We start from the raw sequence: 25891 nt of genomic DNA, 5'->3' as shown, positions 1-25891 counted from the left end.
CTTTCTTGTTTGTGGAGTCATAAAATTGATGATTTGATGGATAATCCGAGTTATCAAACATTTCTTTTTTATTCCAAAAATCTTGATACACATCTTCGGCTTCAATTTCATATGTCAAACTGTCTGTATCCGTGAATAGTAATTTGGCTTTGTTACCATATTTGTTTTTAACGAAATTGTAATGGAAGTCATACATGAGTGTTTTACTCAAATCAAGGATACACATACCAACATAGGCTGGTCTGTTGAGTGTCAACGATTCCTTTATTTTATGGACTGCAACCAAGTTTTCATTAAAGATTTTGCTATTGATGAATGTTGGTTTGGAAGTCATTTTCAATAATTGTTTCTCATTGGTAACCAATTTGATGTCTTCTCGTTTTCTGATATTCTCCATGGTTTTACCAAAGACACTATTGTTCATCAGTTTGAAGAAATCTTTCTCAAAAGCATTCTTTGCATTAGTTCTTTGTCGTGTATTGAAATCAATGTATGTCTTCAACCAGGGTGATTGGTCAAATGATAGAACACGATATATTTTCTTCAATTTCAAACCCAATTCACGATATAATTGCAGATTACGATAATGCAATACATATTTTGATTTGTTTCCCAATGTTGGAATCAGTTTTTTAACTTGTCCACTTTTGATTCCAAATTTATCTGCAACTCTTTGACAATAATCTGACAGCATATTTGGTGCCACTTTGATTTGTTCAGCAGCACATGGATAATCATTGTGTAAATCATGTAATTCATTTGGGTAATCTAAATCAACTTCCAATAAGTATCCAGTCTTGTTATCTTTGGGAATTGTTTTCCAATTAATGTTTTTTATTTGCTGTTTATTCAACCATTTGAAATTCCCAGTTGGAAGATGTTGTGACATAGCCCATCCATATAGATTGTTGGCATCCAAATACATGATATGTTTACTGGATTCATTTGGATTCCAATTTTGCATGTATTTGTTGTTAGCTTTGCCGTATCTATTGGCTATGTAACTGATTCCTCCACGCATGCCCTTTTCAACAAATTGATACATATCCACATCATTGATTAATTCTAGTTTGACTTCAGTCATTTTCAACATTGCATCCCAACTCAATCCTGGAGATGTGAAATAATGACAAGGATCCAATCTATAGTATTCCAAACATGTTTTCCTGAAATTTTCAAATACATCAGCCAGCAATAATACATCAGATTTGAGATATAAATCATGGTATTCGCCCATGGTTTTCAATTGAAATGTATTCCAAACATTTTGTGCATGACTGTATTCTTCATCTGTGATATTAGTATTATTCATTTGACTGTAAAATTCATCTTTGGTTGGTAATTGAGTATCATTGAATTTATCAAAATTACTCATATAATCATACGGATAAACTCCTTTTTGTTTCATTAATTGCAGTTTTTCACCTTTGAAGACTTCATTGGTATATTTGTATGCATCTTCTGGTAGATTCTTTACAAGATTTGCCAATGATTGATTCATAAACTGAAGACTGTCAATAAATACTAAATTATAACCCAACATGAAAGCCATTTATTTCTCCATATTATTTGGGATTACATTAATTTTGTGTTGTCTGGTTTCACCTTTTCTATCCACATAAGTATTGGTCTCAATAATTTTACCAATTTCTTGCATTATAAAATGACCATCATATCCTTTCAAATTATGAAATATTACAGGGATTTTGTTAGTTATTGTAAAATCCCTGTTACATTGATTATGGGCTGAGCCACGGAATTCACCAGTAATATGACAATGATCTCTAACACGTTTCCCCCTTCCGGAGGAATTACCCGACCTAGGAGTTTTCTTGTATTTTTTACCACAAATATGACAAGATGTTGCTTTTTGAAATTTGTCTTCATCTTCTGGAGACATAACTAATGGTTTATTGAATTTGTATTTAATAGTTTGTCTGCAATATTTGACTTCATCAAGCATTGCTTGCATGAATTTGTAAACAGCTTTTTCTCCACGATAATATTTTATTGGTTTGGAATATTTGTCATCATAGCAGCAAACAACTTTGTAACCATAACCGCAATCAGTGTGTTTTTGATAAGCTTCAGTAAAAGATTGTTGGTTAGATTGATTACAACCATGAATTGGTTCAGTGATTGCTTCAAAATCTGCGTATATCACGAATGGCGCTTGCATTTGTTTATTATAATTTGTAAATTTTATTTTTAGCCAACTTCAGGCATTTTGATTGATTGTTCACCATTGATTTCAATACATACTTCCTTGTGTTTCAACAATATTTCTTCCTTGGAGAAACATTGAAGGCAATGCATACAAAAATGTTTCTTATTTTTATTTCTTGTTTTTCGATACATAAATCTATTAAAATTTTTAATATAAACATAATGTTTGTTTTCATCATCTGAGATTAACAGCAAATTCAATACATCATCAAACTTTTCTTTTGAAACATAAATTGGATAAGTTTGATTGTTTTCATAACCGAATACGTTGATGTTAATATTGTTTTGGGTTTCAATTTTGTTGTATTGTTTGACTGAAACAGGGAATTCAATTCCTTGGTAATCCAATTGTGGCATGAATGCTTTGTCAGTTTTTTTGATTCGTTGTGGATTATTTTCTCGTGGATTCAAATGTCTAACGTGACACCTACGAAAGCATTCATTATCTTTATTCTTTAGATTAATCAATCCATGTTTACTATTTTGTAATTCAGTTGGTAGTTCAATGCATGAACTTCCAGTAAGTGGCTCATATTTGATAATATTGATGTAATGTCCATTGATTGATTTAATTATCCAAGCTGAACCTTCACTAATCCATTTGTGAATATCATTCATAATTTGTTCAACATTAACATCCAAAGATTCTTGAAAATCATTGGCATTAGTTATTGTTTTTGGTTTACTATTAAAATATCCAATTCTGGAGACAGTTTGGTTTCCTTTTTGTTGTTCAAAATAAATTGTCAAAGTTTCAATAAATTTAATTCCTTTCATTTGAGTTAATAATTGTTTCATAAAATGAGCAATAGCTAATCTGGTTGAACTCATTTGAATCAAAGGATCTGTTTCATTTTTAATTCCAACTTCATAAGATTTTGTATATCCCTTGAATGCTCTTGCAACTTCTGTGATTTGGGTTCTTTGTGTTGGAACTGGAGCCATTTTCTTCATCCTTGGCTTCGGGACTGGTGTATCAGCAAATTGTTTTGGAGGAGGAATTATGTTGTTTCTCGGCAAAGGTTGAGGTCCATCTCTAAATTGAACAGGTGGTTTGATGATTGTATTCTCATAATCTTTTACCATTTGTTTGACTGATTTTCGTGGATAGGGTATTGGTCTCACTTTCTTGGTTCTCGGCATTGGAACCGGTTTTTGTTTAGCGAGTAAAAGTGTTATTAATTGATCTTTGGTCAATTTGGATAGATTAGATTTGTTCATAATATTATATGTTATATTATTTTCAAAAGGTGCGTTTGACAGATTTGCTAATGAATGTTGACTGCCAACAACATTCATACCAGATATCTGTGGAACATCTGGCGGGTTCCTTTTTCGTGTTATTTTATTGTGGGACATGCCCTGAATACACTCATTTGAGCATACTCAGGAAATGTTTACACAATAATTACCAAAATTCAATGTTTGGTAAATGTTCTTGCAAATGTTTTTTGTATGGGAAGTTACCATTATTGATTTTTTTCATCATTAAATTGTATTTTTTATCAATTAATGCCTTCTCATCTTCTGTAAACTCATCATCTGATTCTTTCATTTTAATATCCAATTTGATTGATTCAATGGGCTTATCAGATGTAATTTCAATCTTCGTTTTATATTTCTTGGCTTTATAAGAATGTTTCATGTTTTCTGAATGAGTTACTACCTCAAGGTTGTTGATGCAATTGTTTTGTTTATTGGAGTCAATATGATTAATTTGCATTCCATCAGGAATTGGACCTTTAAAACACTCGTGAACAAGTCGATGAATATAATAGTTTTTCTTTTTGAAACCAATTTGTTGTAATGTTATTTTCATGTAACCAGATGATAGTAAATTACCAATTGAACATCTCTTAGTTTTTTTATTATATATTTGACCATATTTATTGGCTCCGAAGTTAGTATAAATAGGGTGATAATGAAAAACTTCACATTTTATTTGGACATTTTGTGGTGATTTAATTTTTTTACCTTTGCATTCATTTCCTTTGTATTTCATGTTTTGCTGTGGAGTCACAAGCTCCAAATTTTTAATTGAGTTATCTTGTCTATCAGAATTAATGTGGTGTATTTGATATCCATCTGGAATTATTTGTTGATTAACAGCTTCCCATATAAACCGATGGGACCAATATGAATTAACTTTCCCATCATTTGAAATGATAGTTATATTCAAGTATCCATTATAATGTAATCTTCCTTTTCTTGGGATCAATTTCTTTTTATTAATAATGTATCCATCTTTCGAACATCCATATTTGGTATAAATTGGATGGATATAATATTTTTTATCCTCATGAATAATAGTCTTTGTGGCTGGAATTGTCTTAGCTAGATTCTCACCAGCAGAAGAATCCACATATGCGATTTTTGATTTTTGATTTTTTTTCATTTTTTCTCGTTAATGTATACTATAATTATCTCTCCAAGTAGTTTTGGTTTTCAAATTCATGTCCAAATTACCCTCCAAAAAGACATCAACCATTGTTGAATTCAAAATATAGCCAAACAACTCTTGTATTCATTGATGATTAATCATTGTAAAGTGGAAAATTAATGTCATCCAAATCGTTACACATTCTGTAAAACATCTTATTGATTATTTTATTTTCTGTGCGTGTAAACTCACAATCATTGTCTTCCATTGGTGGAAATTCCATTAATCTATTGACTGTTTGCAATTCTTCTTCAGAGTATGAGCTGTTAAAAAAGGCTTTTCTGGCTTTGTGCATGTGTTTCATATTTTCAGAGGCTGTCACCAATTGCAAATTTTCAATGAAATTGTCTTGACGGTTGGAATTGATGTGATTAACTTGCAATCCAGGTGGAATTATTGTTTGATTTACAGCTTCATAGACGAATCGATGAGCGGGGCATGTATTGTTACGTCCCGGAGAAATTATATAATAGCCGTTCTCAGACAAATATCCTTTTCTGGGTTCTAATCTTTTTCGATTGATAATATAACCATCAGCAGATGTTGCATAGTTTTGAAATGTTGGATGAATAAAATATGTTTTATCATTGTGATCAAATTGGTTGTTCATATAAATTAGATTACATAATTTTTCGAAACCGGTTATAACCGGTTTTTTTCTTCATCATTCAAATCAGCGATTGATGAGTTGGTTGGATTTAATCGATGATTGTTTGTGAGTTGGGGGTCAGTTGGGTGTCATTTATGAAAAACGTAAATTTAGGTTTTTGAGAAACCGAGGATAAAAATTTAGGTTTTTGAAAAACCGAGGATTTATGTTTTTTGAGTTCATTGTTGAAATAGTATTTTATGTAGTTATTGGGGTGAGATAATGTGTGGTTTATGGGGTTTAGGAAAAATATTGGATTTATAAGGATTTGTATGGGATTTTTTATCATTTTTTGAAAAGTGGGTTGATACCCTCATATATCTAACTACTCAAGACCCTCACTCTTTACCCAAGGACAAACCAGAGGGGACACTGCCATTAATATTAAGGGTCTTTTTTTATAAATAAAAGTCAATGCCTTGTCCAACTTTAAAGCCACTGAACAAAATAGATGAGGCTACCAACAGTGGCAGTGACTATACTGCTTGCCTTGCTCAACATCTTTAAGTCAGATTGAACAAAATGTCATGTCCACTTGCACTGGAACTCTAAAGTGGCATTATTACAGACTGTCTCAAATGTTTGCTCATCTCATTTTATTCGGTGGAGTGCAAGTCTGATTGGACTGAATTATAATTGTGCTACAAGTGTAAACTGAAAAAACCACTTTGAATCCACACATGCACTGTTGCTACAACAACTAAAACAATTGCAGAAAAAGGCGCAAGAAATCTGGTCACTTGAAATTTTTTTGTGACAAAAGCTCAGAGTTGCTGCCTCAACTATCCTTGGATGGCTGCTTGAAGAAATGTTTTTTTTTTTTCAGCACACTAATTTAAAGCAATAATTCAGGAAATTATGCCAAACTTTGAAGCACATATTTACTTGTGTATAGTCTTGGTGTAAACAAGGAGTAAGGGTAGTGCCATCCTCTCCCAAATGAACAGGCTATGGTATTGTTAATATGGAATTAACAGCATGTGCAGTGCCAGTATGGTTGTTGCAGAGTCTTTCTATACAGTGTATCATATCAGTTTCGTCTTGCCAATAAACCATACAAAATATTAATGTGTGTGGTCTGTGTTTTTGTATTTAATTTAAAATCTGATCAAATTGCAGTTGATACTTGTGGCTGGAAAGGATATTGTACAAAATATTTACCAAGTTGTGTTGAATGTTGATCATCAGGTGACATCAGCGAGCACATGAGCACTGAAATGGAAAAGTTGAATATTCTCCATAGCACAGGAAGAAAGGAAAATGAAAAAACGAGAAAAAGAAAGAGAGAAGGAAGCGAGGATGAAGGTCAGTTCCAGTTAGCTATGTAAAAATCAGACATGAGAATATGATTCATGAAGAGATGTAAAAAGGTCTTCAAACTATCTGTTGATAGTTGGTCTGTGAAAGAATAACAGGCATCAATATCAGGGGTTTCGTTAACATCTTACCCAGTTGGGCAAGAGGTTATTGTACCTGGGCAGGACACTGTACATGTACACTAGTTAACTTGGATAATTATGATCTTTTATTGAAAACATGGCTTGTGATGTTAAAACAGCTGGGCAAAATTGTGTTCACAGACGGTCAATTTCCCCGGTGACTGGCCCTTATTGAAACCCCTGCAATTTATGAAACGATTAATTTTTACGCCACAGGTGTGGGGTAGAGACACTTTGTCTCTCTATTGGACAATGGTTTGAAGCTTGCAAGAAAAAAGGGAGGGAAGGGAAGGTGATAAGATAAGATGGGAAGTACACGAAATGAGGGACTTACAGGGTATCAAGTGTGTGAAGTACATCTTTGTTCACTCACGTCAAATTGAAAACCAAACATTTACGTTTTCAACATTTTCCTTTCTTCTCCCTTCCTTCCTGCTTTGTTTTGAACGTTGATCTTCAGATGACGTCAGCGAGAAGGTTGAGCCGACGAGAAAAGAAAGCAAGAAAGAGAAGAAAAAGACAAGAGAAGAAAGTGAGGATGAAGGTTAGTTTTAATTCAGTAGCTTTACTATATAAGAGGAAGAACTGGGTAGACTCCATGGAAGCAGTCTAATAATTAAAAGGTTCTCGCTTTCCACAGAGACGAAGTATTTGTTTTTGTGAATGAAATTCCAGAGAATTAAAAGGAAGTTGCGCAAAACTTTTTATTAATTATTAGTAATTAGTTATAAAAGTGCGTGATATACGATGTGATACATGGGCCATGAAATAACAAAAAGTTTTATCAAACTGATAGACAATTGTTCATGCAAAGAAAAAATGTCATAACATCAAGAGTAAAAACGTTCCTGGGTCGTTGTCTTTTCACCACGCGCGGTCTGGTATAATATTCGACAACAGCGCTGCTGTACAATTCCTGATAGAAAGTAACTAAAAGTAAACAAGCAGTCCAAAGCAAAAACGTTGTGAAGAATCTAGACTTGAAACTCTGAAGTGTTGATTGTGAGGAATTAAGATTAGATGAGTTGCAAATCTGTAAAAATTTAGTTTTCTATCTAAAAACGTGGATGAAGAAGTCGGGACAATAAGAGGTGTGGATATAAGTCTGCTTCTGATTCGCAACCAAAGAATCGTCTCGTGCAAAGATTAACCTCAGAACGAAAAGGAAGTGGCATGATTTTGTCTTCTTTTTAAAATTGCCATATAACTATTATCTTTATTGAGGCTATGGCTCTGAGACTTCTTTGTGATACCCATCTCCCAGATTGTGTTAATCATTTAATTAATTATTAATTAATTAATTAATTAATTAATTAATTATTTTATTTATTTATTTTGGGGGAAGGGGTGCTGGGGGGGGGGGGAGCGTTGGCTACAGTTTGGTACTGAAAATTAGCAAACTGTAGTTTGTTCGAAGAGCGAAAAGGAATCTGGCGGTACGTGAAATAGAATATCACCATCAGATTTTTATCCCCAATATATTCGGCCGCGGAAAGCTTTTTCTTTCTACAAATTGGCTCACGTACAGTGTGTAATGTTCATTTCCTTTTCCTCAATCTAGATAATTTGCAACTGCAAGCAGCCGTACAAAAGATAAAGGACGATATCATAGCAGACACGGAGCGGCTTACAGATCTTCAGCAACCCTTTAGATCAAATCCAGGGGAAGGTCCAGAAGCTAAAGATCTGAGTACGGACCAAATATATGTAAATGCAGTAATTCATGAAGACAGAGTGAACTATGACTTTCCCACAGATAGATGGGAACAACTCAAAGTGTACCCCGCACCCAATGCGAGCCAGTCCAAGTCTGTACGGCCAGAGGACATCTTTGATGCTCAGCACAACAATGTTCTCGTTGTTGGTCGTCCAGGCATTGGCAAAACAATGCTGTCTACTAAGCTTCTTCGAATGTGGGCATCTGGTAACCCCAAGATGAAAAAGCATTTTGAAATGGCCTTCCTTTTGAAATTTAGGCATTTAAACTCGGAAACAGACCTCAATCTTCATGAGCTGTTGGATCGCGCAGAAACAGTAGGACGTTTGGATGACGAGGTCTGGAGCTTTATTAAAGAAAACCCCACCAAAGTACTTCTGATTTTCGATGGAATTGATGAATTCACTGCAAGGGCAGACGTAGCCCAAGATGACTCTTATTACAAGAACACTGGGGAGGCGAAAATGCCCCTCCACTCTCTGTACAGAAAACTAGTGTCAGGAAAACTTCTCCGTGGTTGTACGGTGATAACGACAACAAGACCAACTGCGGTGGAATGTGTTAGAAACCTAGAATTCAAAAGGACAGTTGAAATTCTTGGATTTACATCTGAGCAAATTGAGGACTATGTGGAGAAGTTCACAGAAGGTGATCACGTCGCGAAAGAAACAATATGGCAACACATCAGCACAAACATAAACCTCTTTTCACTGTGCTATATCCCCGTGAATTGTTTTATCATATGTCATTGCTTGCTGCAGTTGATAAAGCTCTCTATCTTCGATGGAGATCTGCAGCTCCCAACAAAGATGACCGAAATTTACAGCATGACCGTCAAGATTTTCTTCCATAAGCACAATCGTGATGACAAATACAGCTGCTCTAAAACCGACCTTGGGACGTACATGTACAAAACACTTAAACAGCTTCATCCCGAAAATGAAATGGTGTTCAAGAGACTGGGAAAAATCGCTTTTAATGGGATAAAACAAGGAAGATTAATCTTTGAATCAAACGAAGTTGATGGACTGGAGGATTGTGGACTGCTTCACCGTTTGCCTGACGCCAAGCGCCGTTCACTTAGTGAACAGCCCAAAGCACATTACTGTTTCCTGCACTTAACAGTGCAGGAATTTTTCGCTGCTTAGCATGTAACGGACACCATGACTAAAGAGGAATTGCGAAGATTTGTTGCTGATCACATCAACGAAGGTGCATGGCAAGTAGTGATACAGTTTGTGGCTGGGCTGTTGGAGCCTGATCCAGACCAAGAAATGTCCAATGTTGATATTTTTAGTGAACTTCTTCCTGTGTCGACACAGGAACGACACGAGTTTCCCTTGTTGAGAGAGGAAAGAACACTGACCTACTGGCCAGCTGACGTAGACAGGACATTAGCCCTGAACTTATGTAAATGTTTGTATGAGATCAATGTAAAGCAGCATTCTGCAATAGAAAACAAATTTGCAGAAATTAGTTTTGATGAGGTATGTTTTCAGTTGTGTTCGCTAGCACCCATAGAGTGTGCAGCTGTACTGCATGTCCTTAAAAATGTTAACAGAGACTTGCACTTGAATTTGTCGAATAACCGTATGGGTACGTTGGGTTGTGTAGAGATTGTTCGTGCACTAAAAGATTTAAATAATAAACTCACTGGGTTAAACCTAGAGAATAACGATATAAGAGACCGAGGAGCAGCACACCTGTGTGATGCACTAAAAGATAAAAATTGTAAACTCACTAATTTGAACCTTAGTTTTAACGTAATAGGAGAACAAGGAGCAGCACACCTGTGTGATGCACTAAAAGATAAAAATTGTAAACTCACTATCATGGGCCTTAGTTATGACAAAATAGGATACCAAGGAGCAGCGCACCTGGTTGATGCACTAAAAGATAAAAATTGTAAACTCACTCACTTGGACCTTCGTGAAAACAATATAGGGGGACAACTAGTGGCACACCTGTGTGATGCTCTAAAAGATAAAAATTGTAAACTCGTTAACTTGGACCTTACTTTTCAGGAAATAGGAGAACAAGGAGCAGCACTCCTGTCTGATGTACTAAAAGATAAAAATTGTCAACTCACCAACTTGTACCTTAGTCATAGCAATATAGGAGACCAAGGAGCAGCACACCTGTGTGATGCACTAAAAGATAAAAATTGTAAACTCACTAACTTGTACCTTAGTAAGAACTTAATAGGAGAACGAGGAGCAGAACACCTGTGTGATGCACTAAAAGATAAAAATTGTAAACTCACTAACTTGAACCTTAGTAAGAACTTAATAGGAGACCAAGGAGCAGCACACCTGTGTGATGCACTAAAAGATAAAAATTGTAAACTCACTAACTTGTATCTTGGTGGTAACAAAATAGGAGACCAAGGAGCAGCACACCTGTGTGATGCACTAAAAGATAAAAATTGTAAACTCACTAACTTGAACCTTAGGCATAACAAAATAGGAGACCAAGGAGCAGCACACCTGTGTGATGCACTAAAAGATAAAAATTGTAAACTCACTAACTTGTACCTTGGTGGTAACAAAATAGGAGACCAAGGAGCAGCACACCTGTGTGATGCACTAAAAGATAAAAATTGTAAACTCACTTACTTGAACCCTAGGCATAACAAAATAGGAGACCAAGGAGCAGCACACCTGTGTGATGCACTAAAAGATAAACATTGTAAACTCACTTACTTGAACCTTCGTGATAACAGTATAGGAGAACAAGGAGCAGCACACCTGCGTGTTGCACTACAAGAGGTACCTTGTCAAGTTTCATTTTAGTTCGCTTGACACACGGAAAACCCGTTAGCAAGGGAGAGCGGTGTTCAATTGAGTATTACAAAACCGTAACCAAAGTAATTACCATTAACATACCCGAAAAAACGTAAACAACATAATGAATTAATCAACCGCGAAGAAAATGTAAGTAAATGGCCTTAAACGCGGAAAACCCTTCTAAGCAAGTCGGGATTGTTTTTGATTTAATGTCTAATAATTGACGAAGTGGCTATAGAGCGAAGGAAAGGAATGCGAAATGATTGCTTTGGATGCTCAATTGAAAAGCGTTCTATCAATCCAATACTAATGTATTTAGATATGAAATACCAGCGCAAAATACAAGTGTAAATAATTATCTGCTCCGAACATGGCTTTAAGAGCTAAAACCCAAAACGTTGTTTTCCTGCCAGTGTCAATAGATTCCATATTTATTCTCAACAGGAATGTATGTGTAAAGGAACAAATAAACAATTATAGTAAACGTTGTGCTTCCTATTTGCTTGGACACCGTGCACACTCACAGAGAACGAACAGACGACAAAATAAAAGTACTTTAAACACGAAAGGACAACAGGATGGTTTGGACGTATTTGGCCGGTGTCAAATGACGTGAGGTCGAAGGACTTAAAGCATCATCGGGTGAAGGGTGTGTCACTCACCACTTGTACAATTTTCCGGGAGTTATGGCTCTTTATAAACGAATGTTTGGTTTATCATTAGAGTTGAGAATTAAAGGTAAATTGGCCACCGTAAAGAGATTCGAGTGCTGACGTTTCGAGCCGTAGCCCTTCGCCAGAGCGAATCCATAAAATGTGTCTGCCGAAGGGCTAACGCTCGAAACGTCAGCACTCAAATCTCTTTCCGGTGGCCAATTTACCTTTAGTTTTCAACTCTGTTGATAAACCAAACATTCGTCGTTTCTGCTCCCCACCGATGCAGTTCCACAGTTTCTTTAGAAACCAACTTTCTTAACCATTATGGCTCCTTATAGTCCGACAGGAAACTTAAGCGTTTGTAATTTAAGCATGGCGCCCTATTTTACTACTGCGCATACGTTCAGTGCATCTCGGAATTGTCCGAGAAACTCTGATTTCTTATGGACTGGGGCTACTAATTGAAAGTTTTTTTTGCGCGGTTTATTTCTATGCAGAAAAAGAAGATCTTGGTAAAGGTTACTAAATCTGTATTGGGAAGCACCATCCTACCCGAATTTTTGAATAGTTGGCCGATGAAAACTTGAAGTGCTTCTCTGGAAACGACACCGAATCACAGGTTTCATGGCCCCCGGAAGGTTCACGGGCTAGATTCACGAAGGCCTTCTTAGTTTAGATTCCTGTGCAGCCGTTGGTAGGATAGTCACACAATGCTTCTTCCCATGGAACGTATAAATCTGTTAACTTTATTCAACATGGAAGGAATCTCCAACTTATCAACAATGCCTCAAAATTTACAAAGAATTAGTATTAGTATGTTACTGATTCCAAGATAGCATGGCGAATCTTTTCTCTTTCAGTGCAAATTAACTGCTCGGTTTACAGGAGGATGGCAACATTACAAACGAAATCTGAAAACAGCCAATTCGTGAATTTCTCTTAATCAAGAAAGGCATATTTCTTGCGCGAGTAGTTATTTCAACTTGATTCGACTCCTACCCCTGGGATAGGCCTGCTTGGAAGTGGTTTGTTCCGGGGGTTTACCCGAGGGTGGTAACAACAAAAATTGAACCCCGCGTAAATGAGAGCTAATGAGAAGCGTTTTCTTGGGGTATTGTTCATTGTGCTCCGCTACATGGCGAATTGAAGTATGAGCGCTGAAGTGAAAGCTAATGATCAACAGAGAGATTCTTTTAATTAGCGTGTAAGCAAGGGTCTTAGTGCGACATATATTTGGGGCGAGCGGCGAGCGAAGCGAACGTCGAGAAGATTGGGGAAGGGGCGCCCCAATACACTCGTGGTTGGCGCCACAGAAGCTCTTTGCCAAGACAGGTAGACCCCAGATCGGAGAGCTTGCTTGCAGGCTACTATAAATTGATGTTTTGCCACTTTCAGAGGGCAAAAAGTATTTGTGAGTAGCATGCTTTTCTGATGAGGTAACTGTAGAGAAATAAAGTTATTTGATTTGATTTGATATGAAAGGGTTATGCAAACGAAGGTCCGCTGTTTTGTATGATTCATGGAAGGTACATCTTTTTCTCTCTTCTCAATCCAGTGGCTGTTCTCGTTCTTTCCCTCTGACGCCCGCATCAGAAGATTGATGACTCCTTGCTTAACACCAGTGTTTCTTCACTCGATCTGTTTGACTAAATGGAGCCTTGCCAGACCAGCTGCGCCTCCTGAGGCAAGCCACGAAAAAGCTTGCTTATTAGGGTTGAAACGAACCTGGGGAAAACAAAACTTTCAACTGAATAATTACAACTACTATAAGAGAGTGTTAATCGATATCCTTTTCACTTCGAAGACTACATTATCACGATGGACTAAAACACAGCCAAAGAGGTGCGGTTGTGAAGTGGTGGGGAGGGGGAAGGGGGAGGGAGTCCTCACCAGTTCTCTACGAGAAGGTTCCTCATCGGGGTCCACACCCTTAACCTGTTATGAAAAGAAAAGGTAATCCTTTGCACACACCTAAACTTACAGTTCTCCCCCAGCGTCGTCTACACTTCATCTCCTGAAATCCCTTCTCTTCTATATACCTCCCGCCTGAAAAAAGGCACCCTTTTTGGGTGGGCTCGATGACCAGCCACTGTTTGGAAAATGAACCGGCGCCCCCTCTTTGGGACCTCCCCGTAAAGTCCATTATAGGAAGTAACCCCACCCCTAACCGTGGAGGGACGGAAGTGCGATGGGGGGGGGGGGGGGGGGGGAACTAAAAAAGTGAAAAAGAGGGGAGGGTCCCCTCATTTCTCTCACTTTTTCTCGCTAACCCTCCCCTTTTCCGATCACGTCTACTTCGTAGGCCACCCTTCCCTCCGTATGAAGTGGTTAGCGGTCTGGATTCAGAGGGTCGGTAAATCCCAGCTTGGCGGGTCTCTCGATTGCCGTGTTGCTTTAGGGCCGGTTTACATGGAAAGCGGGTAGTCTGCAGAACAGGCGTTATTTTTATCATTTTTGCGTTTTTTTTTTTTCAGGCTTGCGGAGGCAACCGCGCACAATCTTTCCGAGGAAAAGATCCGTTAAAAATGCATTACCTGAGAACGAGGGACTCTTGGTATAGATTGAAGGAGTAAATCGGATCTCCAAACAGGGGGACCTATCGAAGAGGGGAACTAAACAAAGAGGGCTGACTAGCTTTTACAGTGGTTAATAAACTGCGTAAGCTTGTAATCCATTGCACGTGGGTAAAGAAAATGTAATAATAATGATAATAATAATAATAATAATAATAAATGACGCTTGCAACACAAATTAAGACACAACATTTTCCTTTCTACACTTGTAGTAAGCTGTCACAGGACCACAAGGAACACGTTACATCTAAAAGTCACGCAATCTCCCTACCTTGTGTATTGCCTGGGGATTGTACAAACAGTCATACGGGACATTCTGCATGGAGTCTGGATTTAAAAGACGTTTAACATCTGGATCGGACTTGGTTATAGCATTTGCAAACTCAAGCTACAGAGACAAAGGAAGATCATGTGCACTGCTTAGCAACACACCATAACAGTTGTTATTATGGCTCCACAGTAGAGCTGAATATTGAGGTCAGGTCTTGCTGGTTTTGGGCCATGACCTCCCGGACAGCTTACCTCATTATATATATAGTCTTTTCTCTGGCCAGTCACGTGTGAATGCATATGAATAATGCAACAAAAGCAAGGCTGAGAATGATGTATTATTTATTGGATGATACAGGCATACTCGGAAAAAGAAAATCCGACTGCTCCTATCAGGAGACGAACCTAAGACCTTCCGATTACTAGTTCGAATGCTCTACCACTGAGGTTCAGGAGACTCGTGGGAGCTAAGGCCGTTAACCTGGGTTCACTGGACAAACATCTTGGATACTGCTAGGATTGGAATGTCAATGTGTGGCATATGCGCAATGGCAATGAATAAAAGCAAGGCTGATTTCACCTGCAATGGAAATAACCCCTCTCTTATTTCATTGCTTTTAACTTCTATTGATGGCAGCAAGTACCCTTCAAAATGATTTCTTTTTGGAGCGTACTTGTAATGAAAGACAAGCAACACGTTTCGACGGAACAAACTAGTCTAAACACCAACTGATTGCTTGTTAGATTTTCTAAAAGTCCTTCCCTTCGTCTTTCCTCGACTAAGTATTTTTCACGGTGATTCCTCATAACCCACCTGGGATAAAAAAAAAATGTGCTTTAAAAAATTAACCTTGTAAACCACAAAAACTTCAAAATAGGTCATGCAGGCTTTACGTGCCTATGTTATTTTTACTGCTGGATGGAGGGTCACTACTGTGACCGTGGTTTGGATATGTGTTCCTAATTACCATAAAATTTTGCCAACTTTAGCCTTGAATTTCTCCAAGAATTATTGATCATTTGAGAAGCCATATCAAATACTCAAAAGTGTGTTTCATCAGATATCCAAACATCTCGAAGTCGTTTAAAACTTCTCAGTGTTTGGATATCTAATGAAACACGCTTTCTCGTGTTTGATATACAGCTGTTTCGACAAAGGTTGTCCAAAAAAGCGTAAAAGCGTACGCGACAATGCCGGAAGGTAGTCTGGGAAATATGGATTCTGAGCTGTTATTGAAATTTATTGGGTATTTCCCAGACTACCTTTCGGCATTGTGGCGAACGGCTGTATTACATGAAGAATACACATACATGAGCGACTTACGGTATTAACATCATGAAAGACCAGTTTGTGTTGCTGACGAACTTCTTGAGTGGATTGAGGAAGTGATTCCTTTTCCTTTCCAACAGAGATTCCCACTTTCCTTTCCTTTAATGAATCACCAGTGTCCTTATCCTCGAGTGTCGTGGTGTCTTTCATTTCTTGGTTGCCATTTCGTTACCAGGTTCTGATGCATCTTGGAGCTTTTCCAAACTTACCCTGTAAATGCCCTGTTGACGAACAAAGAAAACACCTTTTAGCCAAAAGACAATCGAATCTCTACATCAGGGTGAGGCTGCGCGGCCGAGACTCGTAATCTGTTGGCCCCTGGTTCGAGTCCCCTCTCTGACAGTCATGTCCAATATAGACAAACTGATACGGTTTGAAAAACAGTCTCACGATCCGTACGGAAACACAATTGTCGGTCCGTATACGGACGGAAGATAGCATCTCATTAAGGGGACTTAGAATATTTCCACGTCATATGAGTCGAGCGAGGGGTTTATACGGTTTGAGGATCCGTACCGTTTGTAGAGATTGTAAAGACACCTTTCGTTCCGTAAACGGATGGAAACTTACATCTCATTAAGGGGACTTGAATATTTCCATGTCTTATTTTACCGAGGGGTTCGGTTTGACGATCCGTACAGTTTGTACAGATGGTTTTATGGATGCTGGTTATCTGTGCACTGTATAAATTGTCCAATATTCAGTCCGTCTGGCTGAACCACAAATCGAAAATGTCACTGCAGAGCAAAGTCAAAGACTATTTTAAACGAATACTTTGCACTGAGAGAAACACTAGGGAAAGCTTACTCTGCAAGCAGAGGCCCTTCGATCTTCCTAGATAAGTCGGGAAAGGGCCTCTGTTCGCAGGGTTGGGAAAGCTTTAGTGCGAGGCTATTCGAGTGGGGCGTAAAAGCGTTAAATTTCGTTTTGTTGGTTTTAAACTGTATTCTGTAGTCATTTTATCTATACAACATGTGTCCGTGACGTTTATTCTGAGACCCCGCTTAATACGGTCCCCCGGATAATACGGTAAAGGTAAGGGTTAAGGGTAAAGGGGTGACTCTCCAGGCGGAACCTCCCCGGTATGACACTTTATTGAGTACCTCCGACTCTCCGACCTTCCCCTCACCACATCATTCGGAATGTGAGAAGAATAAACAGATTGCCAGATCAGTCTTAAAGGGACTATATCACCCCAGGCGCATGCGCGTGTAGATGAGAAGCGCTTTGAAATCGACTTTCAGCAGTTTTTCAAATACCTTCTGAGAGTTCAAGGAGCTATTTTTATTTGTCTGAATTGCATTCATCTGTGGAAAGTTAGGTGTATTTTTTATTTACAAACGTTCTTTAGTAATTTCAGAAGCTGTTTGTTGCGATATTGTTGAAAGCTTTTGCAATGGCGGAAAAGCAAAAATCCTGCGACGAGTTGTATGCAAATTAGTCTCAAACTTTAAGATAAAAGTTGTAAGGCATAAACTAGGGTACTGTCCATTCATTTAGCCAAAATTTTCGGTTCGAAATTTGGAATCTTCTCGTGTCAAATGGAAAGGATTTTTTCCATTCGTTCCAAACTTGTAATCTCATTGGTAGATTAAAAGACTTACGTGATGACGCACTGATGACGCAAGAAGACAACACAATTGAGATTTCGTACAAATGGAGCAGGAAGTTCCAATCCGACCGTTTGAAACTGAAGAAGTGGAGTACCTCCCGAACTTCGTCCGTTTGCTCAGGAGAATTTCCATGTGATCCGCGCGTTCTATTTGCTTTCCAACCCGCTGAACCGAAAATTTGGCTGAATATACAGTGCCCCTGCTGTTTGACAACGCACGACATTCAAGCAAATTATATATATATTTTTTTTACACTTGAACACCCCCTTATTAACAGCGATTTACTTACAAACTTGGAAAACGTTTCTCTCTCTAGGTACACTCCTTCTACTTCACCCGCGGCATCTCCACTCGTTGAAAGCTTGCTCTAATCGGAAACGGACACAGTCTGCCGGGACCCAGAAAACAACACAAAACATTGAAAACCTCATTAATAATTCATAAACCCATTGACCTATCAAATGGTCGATAAAACATCATGTGCAGTGGTTTCAAAACCCGATTAAACCTCCTCCAACGTTCACAAAAGCATTATTGTTATGAACTCTCTTGACACACGCTTTTCCAGGAATGTTTTTGAAGCCGTTCAAAAAAACTCACGGCACGTGTTTCATCGGCTCTCAAAACACTCGGCTGCGCCTCGTGATTTTAAATTCAGATAAAACACTGGTTCTCGTGTTTTAAACATTACATTATTCACTCTTTGGTCTAATCTCGAGAGCTGTTTGGGGTTTAGAACAACAACCCCAGCACTGCAAAACCTGTGTAAACTCTCCTCTTAACTCGCCACTCTGAATCGAGTGTCAGCAGCACAGAAGCAATTAAGCGAAGACTGTGTTCTGCAGGAAGCTGGGAGTGATATCTTCAATGATGACAATATCCCTCTCGCAAAACTGGCTTCCAGCAGTCGGAGTGACAGTGATAGCGATGTAACGTTAAGCGTACCTCGCTAAACTTAATTCCTCACGAAACAAGACCGAAGGCCGGAGGTTTATGATTTCCTTGGATTGCATTGCAACGAAAAGAAAAAAAAGGAATCCATGTTTAATAGGGTGGGTCAAGTAATTTTAAACCTTCATTTAGGGTGGGCCACTGAGTCTTTTCTACCAAAAGGAGGGGGTTAGCCACGTGTTTTATAACCACCACATTTTCAAATGCTCCGGTCCACCACACCCTATACTTTTTGACCAGCCTGTAAGTCGCTAAAAGAAAACAACAATAATAACAATGATTAACAATGATGAACAACTAAACAAACACGCTAACAACAACAAAACTTAATCAAGGGGCATACAACGGTTCATTTCAGTGTATATATGTTCGGACAGCCGGCTTTACACGTTAATGACCTGTAGTAATCGCTTCGGAGATTCGGATTTATACATCAGTCATTTTCATTTGTTCCCATATGCCCCCCCCCCTCCCCCCATCCGATCTTCGGGGGCCGACCACCGGGAATAAGGCTTTAAAAAAAACAAAGGAAAAATTCCCCTTGGCTGGGACAAACTAGTTGTCCAAGCCCCAGGGGTAAAATCTAAGCTAATTCAAGCCAAATTTAATGCTAGCTAGCCAGCAAGGACTTATTCCCCTTAGAATTGTAAAAATAGGTGCATTCTACAACTCCAGCAATCTCATTTGTGTCCTAGAGCCTATATATCTAGACGTATTAAATAAGAAACTTACCACATTTGCTAATGAATTGGTCATTAAAAAAACCGACGATGCTGTAAAGTGTAAAAGCGAGATGGTCGAATGCCCCGGGATTTAATATTGGGTGGAAGGCTAATTCCCGACACCCAGGATAGCCAGGTATGTAAGAAAATGCCCCCCTAATTATTGCCCCGGGAGGGGGTGGGCATAGCTAGAATTGAGGGATGCATTAGTTTTTAAAGTTTCAAAATTTCAGCTCAAAATTTCTTAATACTGGAAACTATAACTAATTTCATTTACAGAGGGGTAAATATCTCTCGTTAAAAATGTGAACTACGTAAGGTCAGCTGGCATTTTTGCATACCGTGAGCCAACAACAGGGCGTAAATTCAAGCTTTCTGAGGCTTAAATTTTCAGCTAAGCATCCGGACAGGGCGTACTGTATTAGCTGACATAATATGCCTTTAAAACGGCAACTAAAAAATCTGGGAACATATAGGAGACAATATTTTAAGGGCTTTTTGTGTAATTTTCTTGTCGGGTGTCAAAACTTGGTCCTTTGCGCCCGCGTTTCTGACTACTCGCGGCTTCGAGCTCGCCACCACATCTATCGCGCGAGCTCAAGAGCTTTGCACAACGGAAAAGAGACCCGGCGAAAGAGACTGCTGGCAGTATAAGTTAAAGTGAAAGCCGAGTCAATAGATGAAAGATCATTGCAGTTACTATATACCCGAGCCTGGCAGTGGCGAAAAGCTTTCCGAGTAAAAATCGCTCTCAAAATGACTCTCAAAAGCGGATAACAGCCAGTGAGAGAAGAAGCCTTTTCCCGCCAGTCCTAAGACAAGGGTCGGAAAAGGCGTCTGTTCTCGCGGTCTACTGCAGCGACATCCAATGACGAGTTTTAAGACTTGTTAGAATTACAGTATTACATCTTCTCGAAGAAAAGCTGTTGGAAAATTTTCGCCGATCGCATTTCAGCAGCATGCACACCTTTTCAAACAGAAATGTTGCCCTCGTTGCACCTTCGGGTTTTTGCTGCACCTGAGACAGTTGAACAGAATTCTCGAAGTAATCCTGAAAAACTGTATTAGATTACAAATTTTTCTTAGGGACTGAGTAAATTAAAAACAACCAAATTAATTAAACCACGCAAGCGCGCGCGATAATTGCCCCCCGCGAGGGACGCGACGGCTTCCGCCTTCGTGCGTCGCGTCCCCTTGCGGAAGCACGGCAGCTCACGAGGTCGTCGCTCGTTTTACTATCTCAAAGAGGATTGAAAGACTGTTCTTAGTATAAAACTGAGCACTCAACCCACCGTTCTATCGAACGCAAAAAGTTGGTTTAAGTTGACAAAATCTCCACCCCCCCCCCCCCCCACCCCTCTCTTAAAAGAAAATCTAAAAAAAAGTGCTGAAAAAGGAAAGACTTAACGAAAAAGATGTCAAACTGCAACTTGCATCTCATAAACCAACCAACTCGAGTGCTGGGCCACATATTTCGTTACAACAGTACAGCTTTTACGCTTGTTGTCAGTGACGTAATTAAATTAAGATGTTCTATAGTCCTTGTGTTATCAGCTGAGACAGTTGAGACTTCTGTATACAATTGCGCAAAGGACCACATAACGCACAAATAAACAGTTCTGAATACTTTCCGCTTCCGGACTGGCTTTTGTTGCGATGATGAACGTGTCAGAAGTCACGTTATGACTTTGAGTAATTGTAAAGCCGGCGACACACCTGGCGATATTATACGCCCATCGCTGCGATCTGCGAAAATCGCCCGATGTGCACCGTGCAGCGATTGCGATTTTCGTCGATCTGCGCGATCGGCGTATAAAATCACCGATATCTGGCATGTAAAATATCGGCGATTAAATTTGCCGGCGCGGCATTCGCCAAGTGTGCACGTTCCAGCGATTTTCTACGCTCATCGCTGCGAATCGCCAGTAAAGTCAACCAATCAGGTTGGGCGATTTTATCACATGACTTTTCAAATGCCCCTCTATGGAGCCCGAGAACAAGGTTGAAGTGACACATCCGCTATTTTAAAAGTTTTCTTCAGCTAGGGCTAGACTTGACTTTTTGTGCTAGCTAAAATATTGGCCAGATTAAAATAGTTTTTTGATGTAATATAATATAATATAATATAATATAATATAATATAATATAATATAATATAATATAATATAATATAATATAATACAATACAATACAATACAATACAATACAATATAATATAATATAATATAATATAATATAATATAATATAATACAATACAATACAATACAATATAATATAATATATAATATAATATAATATAATATAATACAATACAATACAATACAATACAATACAATACAATACAATACAATACAATACAATACAATACAATATAATATAATATAATATAATATAATATAATGTCACTTTCACAATTGGTTTAACTCAATCTCGTAACCAATGTCCGATGCCTGGGTTTGGTCATCGGTTGGTACTTACCAACATCTTAAGAAACGAGGGCAATTGGTGTTGATCCTCTATCCTTTTAAACATCATAGCGTAACATAATAAGGGTAGGCAATAGTAAAATGTTTCCAGGACACTTTAAATAGTGATCAAACTCTCAAAAAAAGTGCCCCAAAATTTACGGAATAGTGCTGGAAAGTTGCTAAAAGTTGTGAAACATTCCCTTTGAGATTTTCAATTCCGTTAATTTTTTTAGGAAAGAATTAGCCTTGCGTTGTTTAGAAATGAACAGAAAAGTAAACTGCTTATGTTTTTCAAACAAAAAATTCGTTATTAGGCGTTATATCTATAGCCTCAATTTTTGCCGCTCTCTAGGGTCCGGCTTTGCTCCTCGAGAAAAGCTCATTTCTCCAACAGCGGCAGGTCATAAAGCCAAGTGCCGTTATAGATCTTGAAGAATCTTGAAGACTGACGAAGTTTCAAAATGCTTTACATCAAACGCAATACTAACTCAGGCTCATTTCAATCGTACAATTTAAAAATTTAGTTTCTGTAACTACAATTTCAACGAAAACTCTTGTAACAGTACCGCATGCATGAACTTGCCCTCTGTCACGATGCCCAAATGCTGCCCAAAATACGGAAAAGTGCTCAATTTCAGAAAGTTTGCTCAAAAGTGAAAAAGTGCTCAATAGTGCTCGATCGAGGTGTAGCCTGAACAGTGCTCCAAAATCGAAAAAGTGCTCAAAGAGTGCCCAGCGCCATTGGGACAGGCCTACACAAGACACAGCTTTGAAAAATGCAGAAAACTTGAACTTGGTGCAATTGTCATCAATGTTAATTTCAGTAATATTAACGTCGTGATGAAAGCAAGTCCCAAAAGGCCCTTCTTTAGACATCCTGTTTCTTACGACTTGATTGAATCAGTACGTGACCGACTCCGCTTCAGCGGTACTGACGGGAAGTGTGCAACCAACTGTAAGTAGGACCCTCACGTTTGGAAACCTCGTCTCCTCAGCATAAATCAGATACGATTTCCCGGAAGTGGTGAACAATTTGTAAAAAAAAAAGTTTCTTTTTCAAACGACCCGACATAACAATCATTGCGATCCCGGTTTAGTTGTAAAAATTTTAGACATAAAAAACTTATTATAATAGTCATAACAATAATAAAAGGTCATGTTTGAGGGTGGAGAGGAGGGGGGGGGGGGTGGGGGGGGAAGGGAGAAACCCTCTCGTCCCTCCAATCCCACTGGATCCGCCACTGCACTGGATAACTGGGCCCTGGGTCCCGTTTCTCTAAAGTCCCGGTAACTCACCGGGCCCGATAAGTATATTTTTAAATGTTTTTTCGCCAATTACACAGTGATTACAGACATGGTACTTGGCCAATGTTTTCATAGAATTATAAGATTTTAAAATTTAGTATTCAAAGCAAACAAAAATTGACTTCTGTTAAGAAACATTTATCACCAAAGACGCATATCGGGCCCGGTAAGTTACCGGGACTTTCGAGAAACGGGCCCCTGGGTACAAGGCAGCTGCCAACAGTAACCTGATTCTACAGTTTCTCGCCGACGTAATGTATCCCACATTTGAATATCCCACAAAGCCCAGAAAAACATGGCGGATCCACATACAGTACTATGTTTTGCTTTTTTGCAGTACCACAGTTCCACAGGCAGAAAAACATGACTGGTTCAAAATTCGTTGCAGTCGGATTTAGACAAAATAAATACTCTGGATAGTTTGAGTTTTACAGCGTATATTTCAGTAATTTAGACCTTTTAATTTTTCTTAGGCAACTTTTATGTAAGATCCCGTGCAGAAAGATATGGCTGCTGTCGTTGCCAGGCTTGTACCGGTGAAGTCGCCTCCCCCAGGTGGGGTACTCGGGTATAAACGTGACGTGGGGGTCCGACGGAGCCTAACATTTTGCACCCAAAAAATTACATGAACGTTATATTGTGCACCCAAAAATACAAGAATGGAAATTTTAGAAATTTTACATGCAGGTTATTCGAATCATGCTTTCGGATTTTGCGGGAACTTTGGATTGAATTGCATAAGAACTATTACCCTGGCGGAAATTCGAACCCCAAAAAAATACGCGCAGATTTTTTAGACAAAAAAATACACGGTTAAATCTTCAACCCCCAAAAAAACAGAAGTTGAAAATTTTAGACCCAAAAGAATTCGTCGGACCCCCCGTCACGTATATACCCGAGCATCCCCCCTGGGTCGCCTCCACAGTGACGTAGGGAGAGTCAGTCGTGAACAACTCTTCTGAATCTTCTGCTGGAAAACGCCAGTCGGACATTTGTTGTTGAAGATCATGATAGAAGAAATCAGAATCCTTCTTGGTGGATTTGTGTTGACGTGTAGAATGTCGAAGTGGTTGAGTCATGATAACAAAAAAGAAAAGGCTGTTGGTTGAATAACGGAATATGAGCTTGACCGCGATTGCAACAAGCTCATGACTTAACGCGTGACAGCCACGATGATTACGTCATTACCACAATTACCCATCCTCACAGAGGTGACGATGGACACTAGGCAACTTTTCTGATCTTTGCGAGACTCAATCCAGAGCCAACTCGTTTTAGATGACCTCTGAGGGGAGTTACGTGGACGGTTCACAATAATAAAGAAGTATTTTTGTGCGGCTTATGACTATGCGGGAAAAGCAGATCTTAGCAAGGCCTATTGGAATCCAAAAAGAAAATTGGGGGTAACCACGCATTTTCAGAGATAGAGCAGGGTTTGGAACGTTCCCTACAATCCCAGGCCCCCCATTCTAGCCAACACTTATCAGCACTGAGACACACGTACCATCCCCGTGGTATGGCCAATACCGTACGCATGCGCACAACCATATCACCCGGGCAGTGGTAGCCATGGACAGCTGTTTCACCCTTGTTGGGGCTCATCAGCATGGCATAGCCGTCGGGTGTTGTCCCCCATTCTAGGCCCCCCATACCAGGCCCCTACCCATCCCAGACTCCCGATACCAAGCCCCCCATACCAGGCCCCCATACCAGCCCCCCGATACAATGCCCCAGCAGAAGTCCCCCACACCATGCCCCCCCCCCCCTCTTGAAGCCCTGCCATACAATATCAAGCCCCGAGGTACAATACCAGGCCCCAAAGAATCGAAATCAAGTTGTCTGTTACGCAGGCAACGATATCAACCCCGATATCGTAATATTATTCGACACAACAATATCAAGCCCCGAGGTACAATACCAGGCCCCAATGAAACGAACTTAAGTTGTCTCTTACGCAGGCAACAATATCAAACCCCGATATCGTAAGATTATTCGACACAACAATATCAAGCCCCGAGGTACAATACCAGGCCCCAAAGAATCGAAATCAAGTTGTCTGTTACGCAGGCAACAATATCAAACCCCGATATTGTAAGCTAATGGCATTAACACGGAATGCTTAATGTAGCCCCAATTATTCCCCATTGTATGTTTCGCAGATGTTTAAAAATTATCCTCCCTTGGCAATTGAAATAATTGTCTGAATGGTTTTATTCGGATATATTGCGTGATACTTATCGTTGTGTTACTAGGAATCGATCATACCAGAAATAACTCTGCAATAACGTCATGACCCCGCTGAACTGGTCTGGCCTCCTCTAGCTCTAATCCTTCGCGTTGATTATTCGATCTGTTTTTGAAAGCGGAATTTCTTCACTGTGAACTCTCCCAATTTTCACCGTTTCAACTGTCGAGTACTAGCTAGAAGTTATTATTTCGATTTACCGCCTGAAAAAGGTTTGTTTTCTCTCTGAAAACGGCAGAGTAAGATAAGATAAGATGGCGGACGTACAAAACGCTCTGGACACTACAAAGAACAAAAGACGAATTTCTAGTATTCCATCAACCCCAGGACGCTCCAACAATAGTCCTCGAGGAAGCAACCAAAGGGACAAGGCCAAGACGTTCAGAAAGATACGAATGAAAGCCTCCAAACAGAAATAGAGCGCGTAATTGGGGCCATCTTGGACAAGAAACTCGACCTTCTAGCGAGTCGCTTGGAATCCAAGATTGAAACGAAAATAG

At 39.1% G+C, this 25891-nt stretch overlaps 1 protein-coding gene and 1 pseudogene across 2 annotated transcripts in view; one reads left to right on the top strand and one right to left on the bottom strand.

The window, feature by feature from the left end:
* The window catches only part of LOC146462444 (uncharacterized), a 138326-nt pseudogene extending 126585 nt beyond the window's left edge, over window positions 1-11741 (top strand). Inside the window, exons 7-9 of the transcript XR_014857121.1 lie at window positions 6504-6620; window positions 7215-7298; window positions 8316-11741. The product of XR_014857121.1 is annotated as an uncharacterized LOC146462444 (transcript). The remainder of the gene's footprint in view (window positions 1-6503; window positions 6621-7214; window positions 7299-8315) is intronic.
* A 348-nt stretch (window positions 11742-12089) lies between these two features.
* On the bottom strand, window positions 12090-18536 carry LOC146462443 (general transcription factor 3C polypeptide 2-like). Its single transcript, XM_085085591.1, has 4 exons — window positions 17989-18536; window positions 16081-16307; window positions 14758-14874; window positions 12090-13638 (listed from the first exon to the last, which is right to left on the bottom strand). Exons 2-4 carry the CDS (start codon window positions 16234-16236, stop codon window positions 13543-13545), a joined length of 369 nt encoding a protein of 122 aa, XP_084941717.1. The 5' UTR covers window positions 16237-16307; window positions 17989-18536; the 3' UTR covers window positions 12090-13542.
* Between the last annotated feature and the right edge of the window lie 7355 nt (window positions 18537-25891).

This window comes from Pavona decussata, unplaced genomic scaffold (genome assembly GCF_977016875.1).
Source record: "Pavona decussata unplaced genomic scaffold, jaPavDecu1.1 SCAFFOLD_187, whole genome shotgun sequence".
NCBI classification, from domain to species: Eukaryota; Metazoa; Cnidaria; class Anthozoa; order Scleractinia; family Agariciidae; genus Pavona; species Pavona decussata.
The sequence above is the reverse complement of the archived record's forward strand: the minus strand, read 5'-3'. Positions and strand labels throughout refer to the sequence as shown.

Excerpts from the sequence above, each read along its gene's own strand:
- LOC146462443 (XM_085085591.1), bottom strand. The coding sequence starts at position 16,236 with ATGAAAGACACCACGACACTCGAGGATAAGGACACTGGTGATTCATTA. Across the intron at positions 14,875-16,080 it reads TCTTTCATGATGTTAATACC|CTTGAGTTTGCAAATGCTAT; the intron begins GTAAGTCGCTCA and ends TTGTCTCTGTAG. Across the intron at positions 13,639-14,757 it reads ATCCCCAGGCAATACACAAG|GTTCGTTTCAACCCTAATAA; the intron begins GTAGGGAGATTG and ends TGTTTTCCCCAG.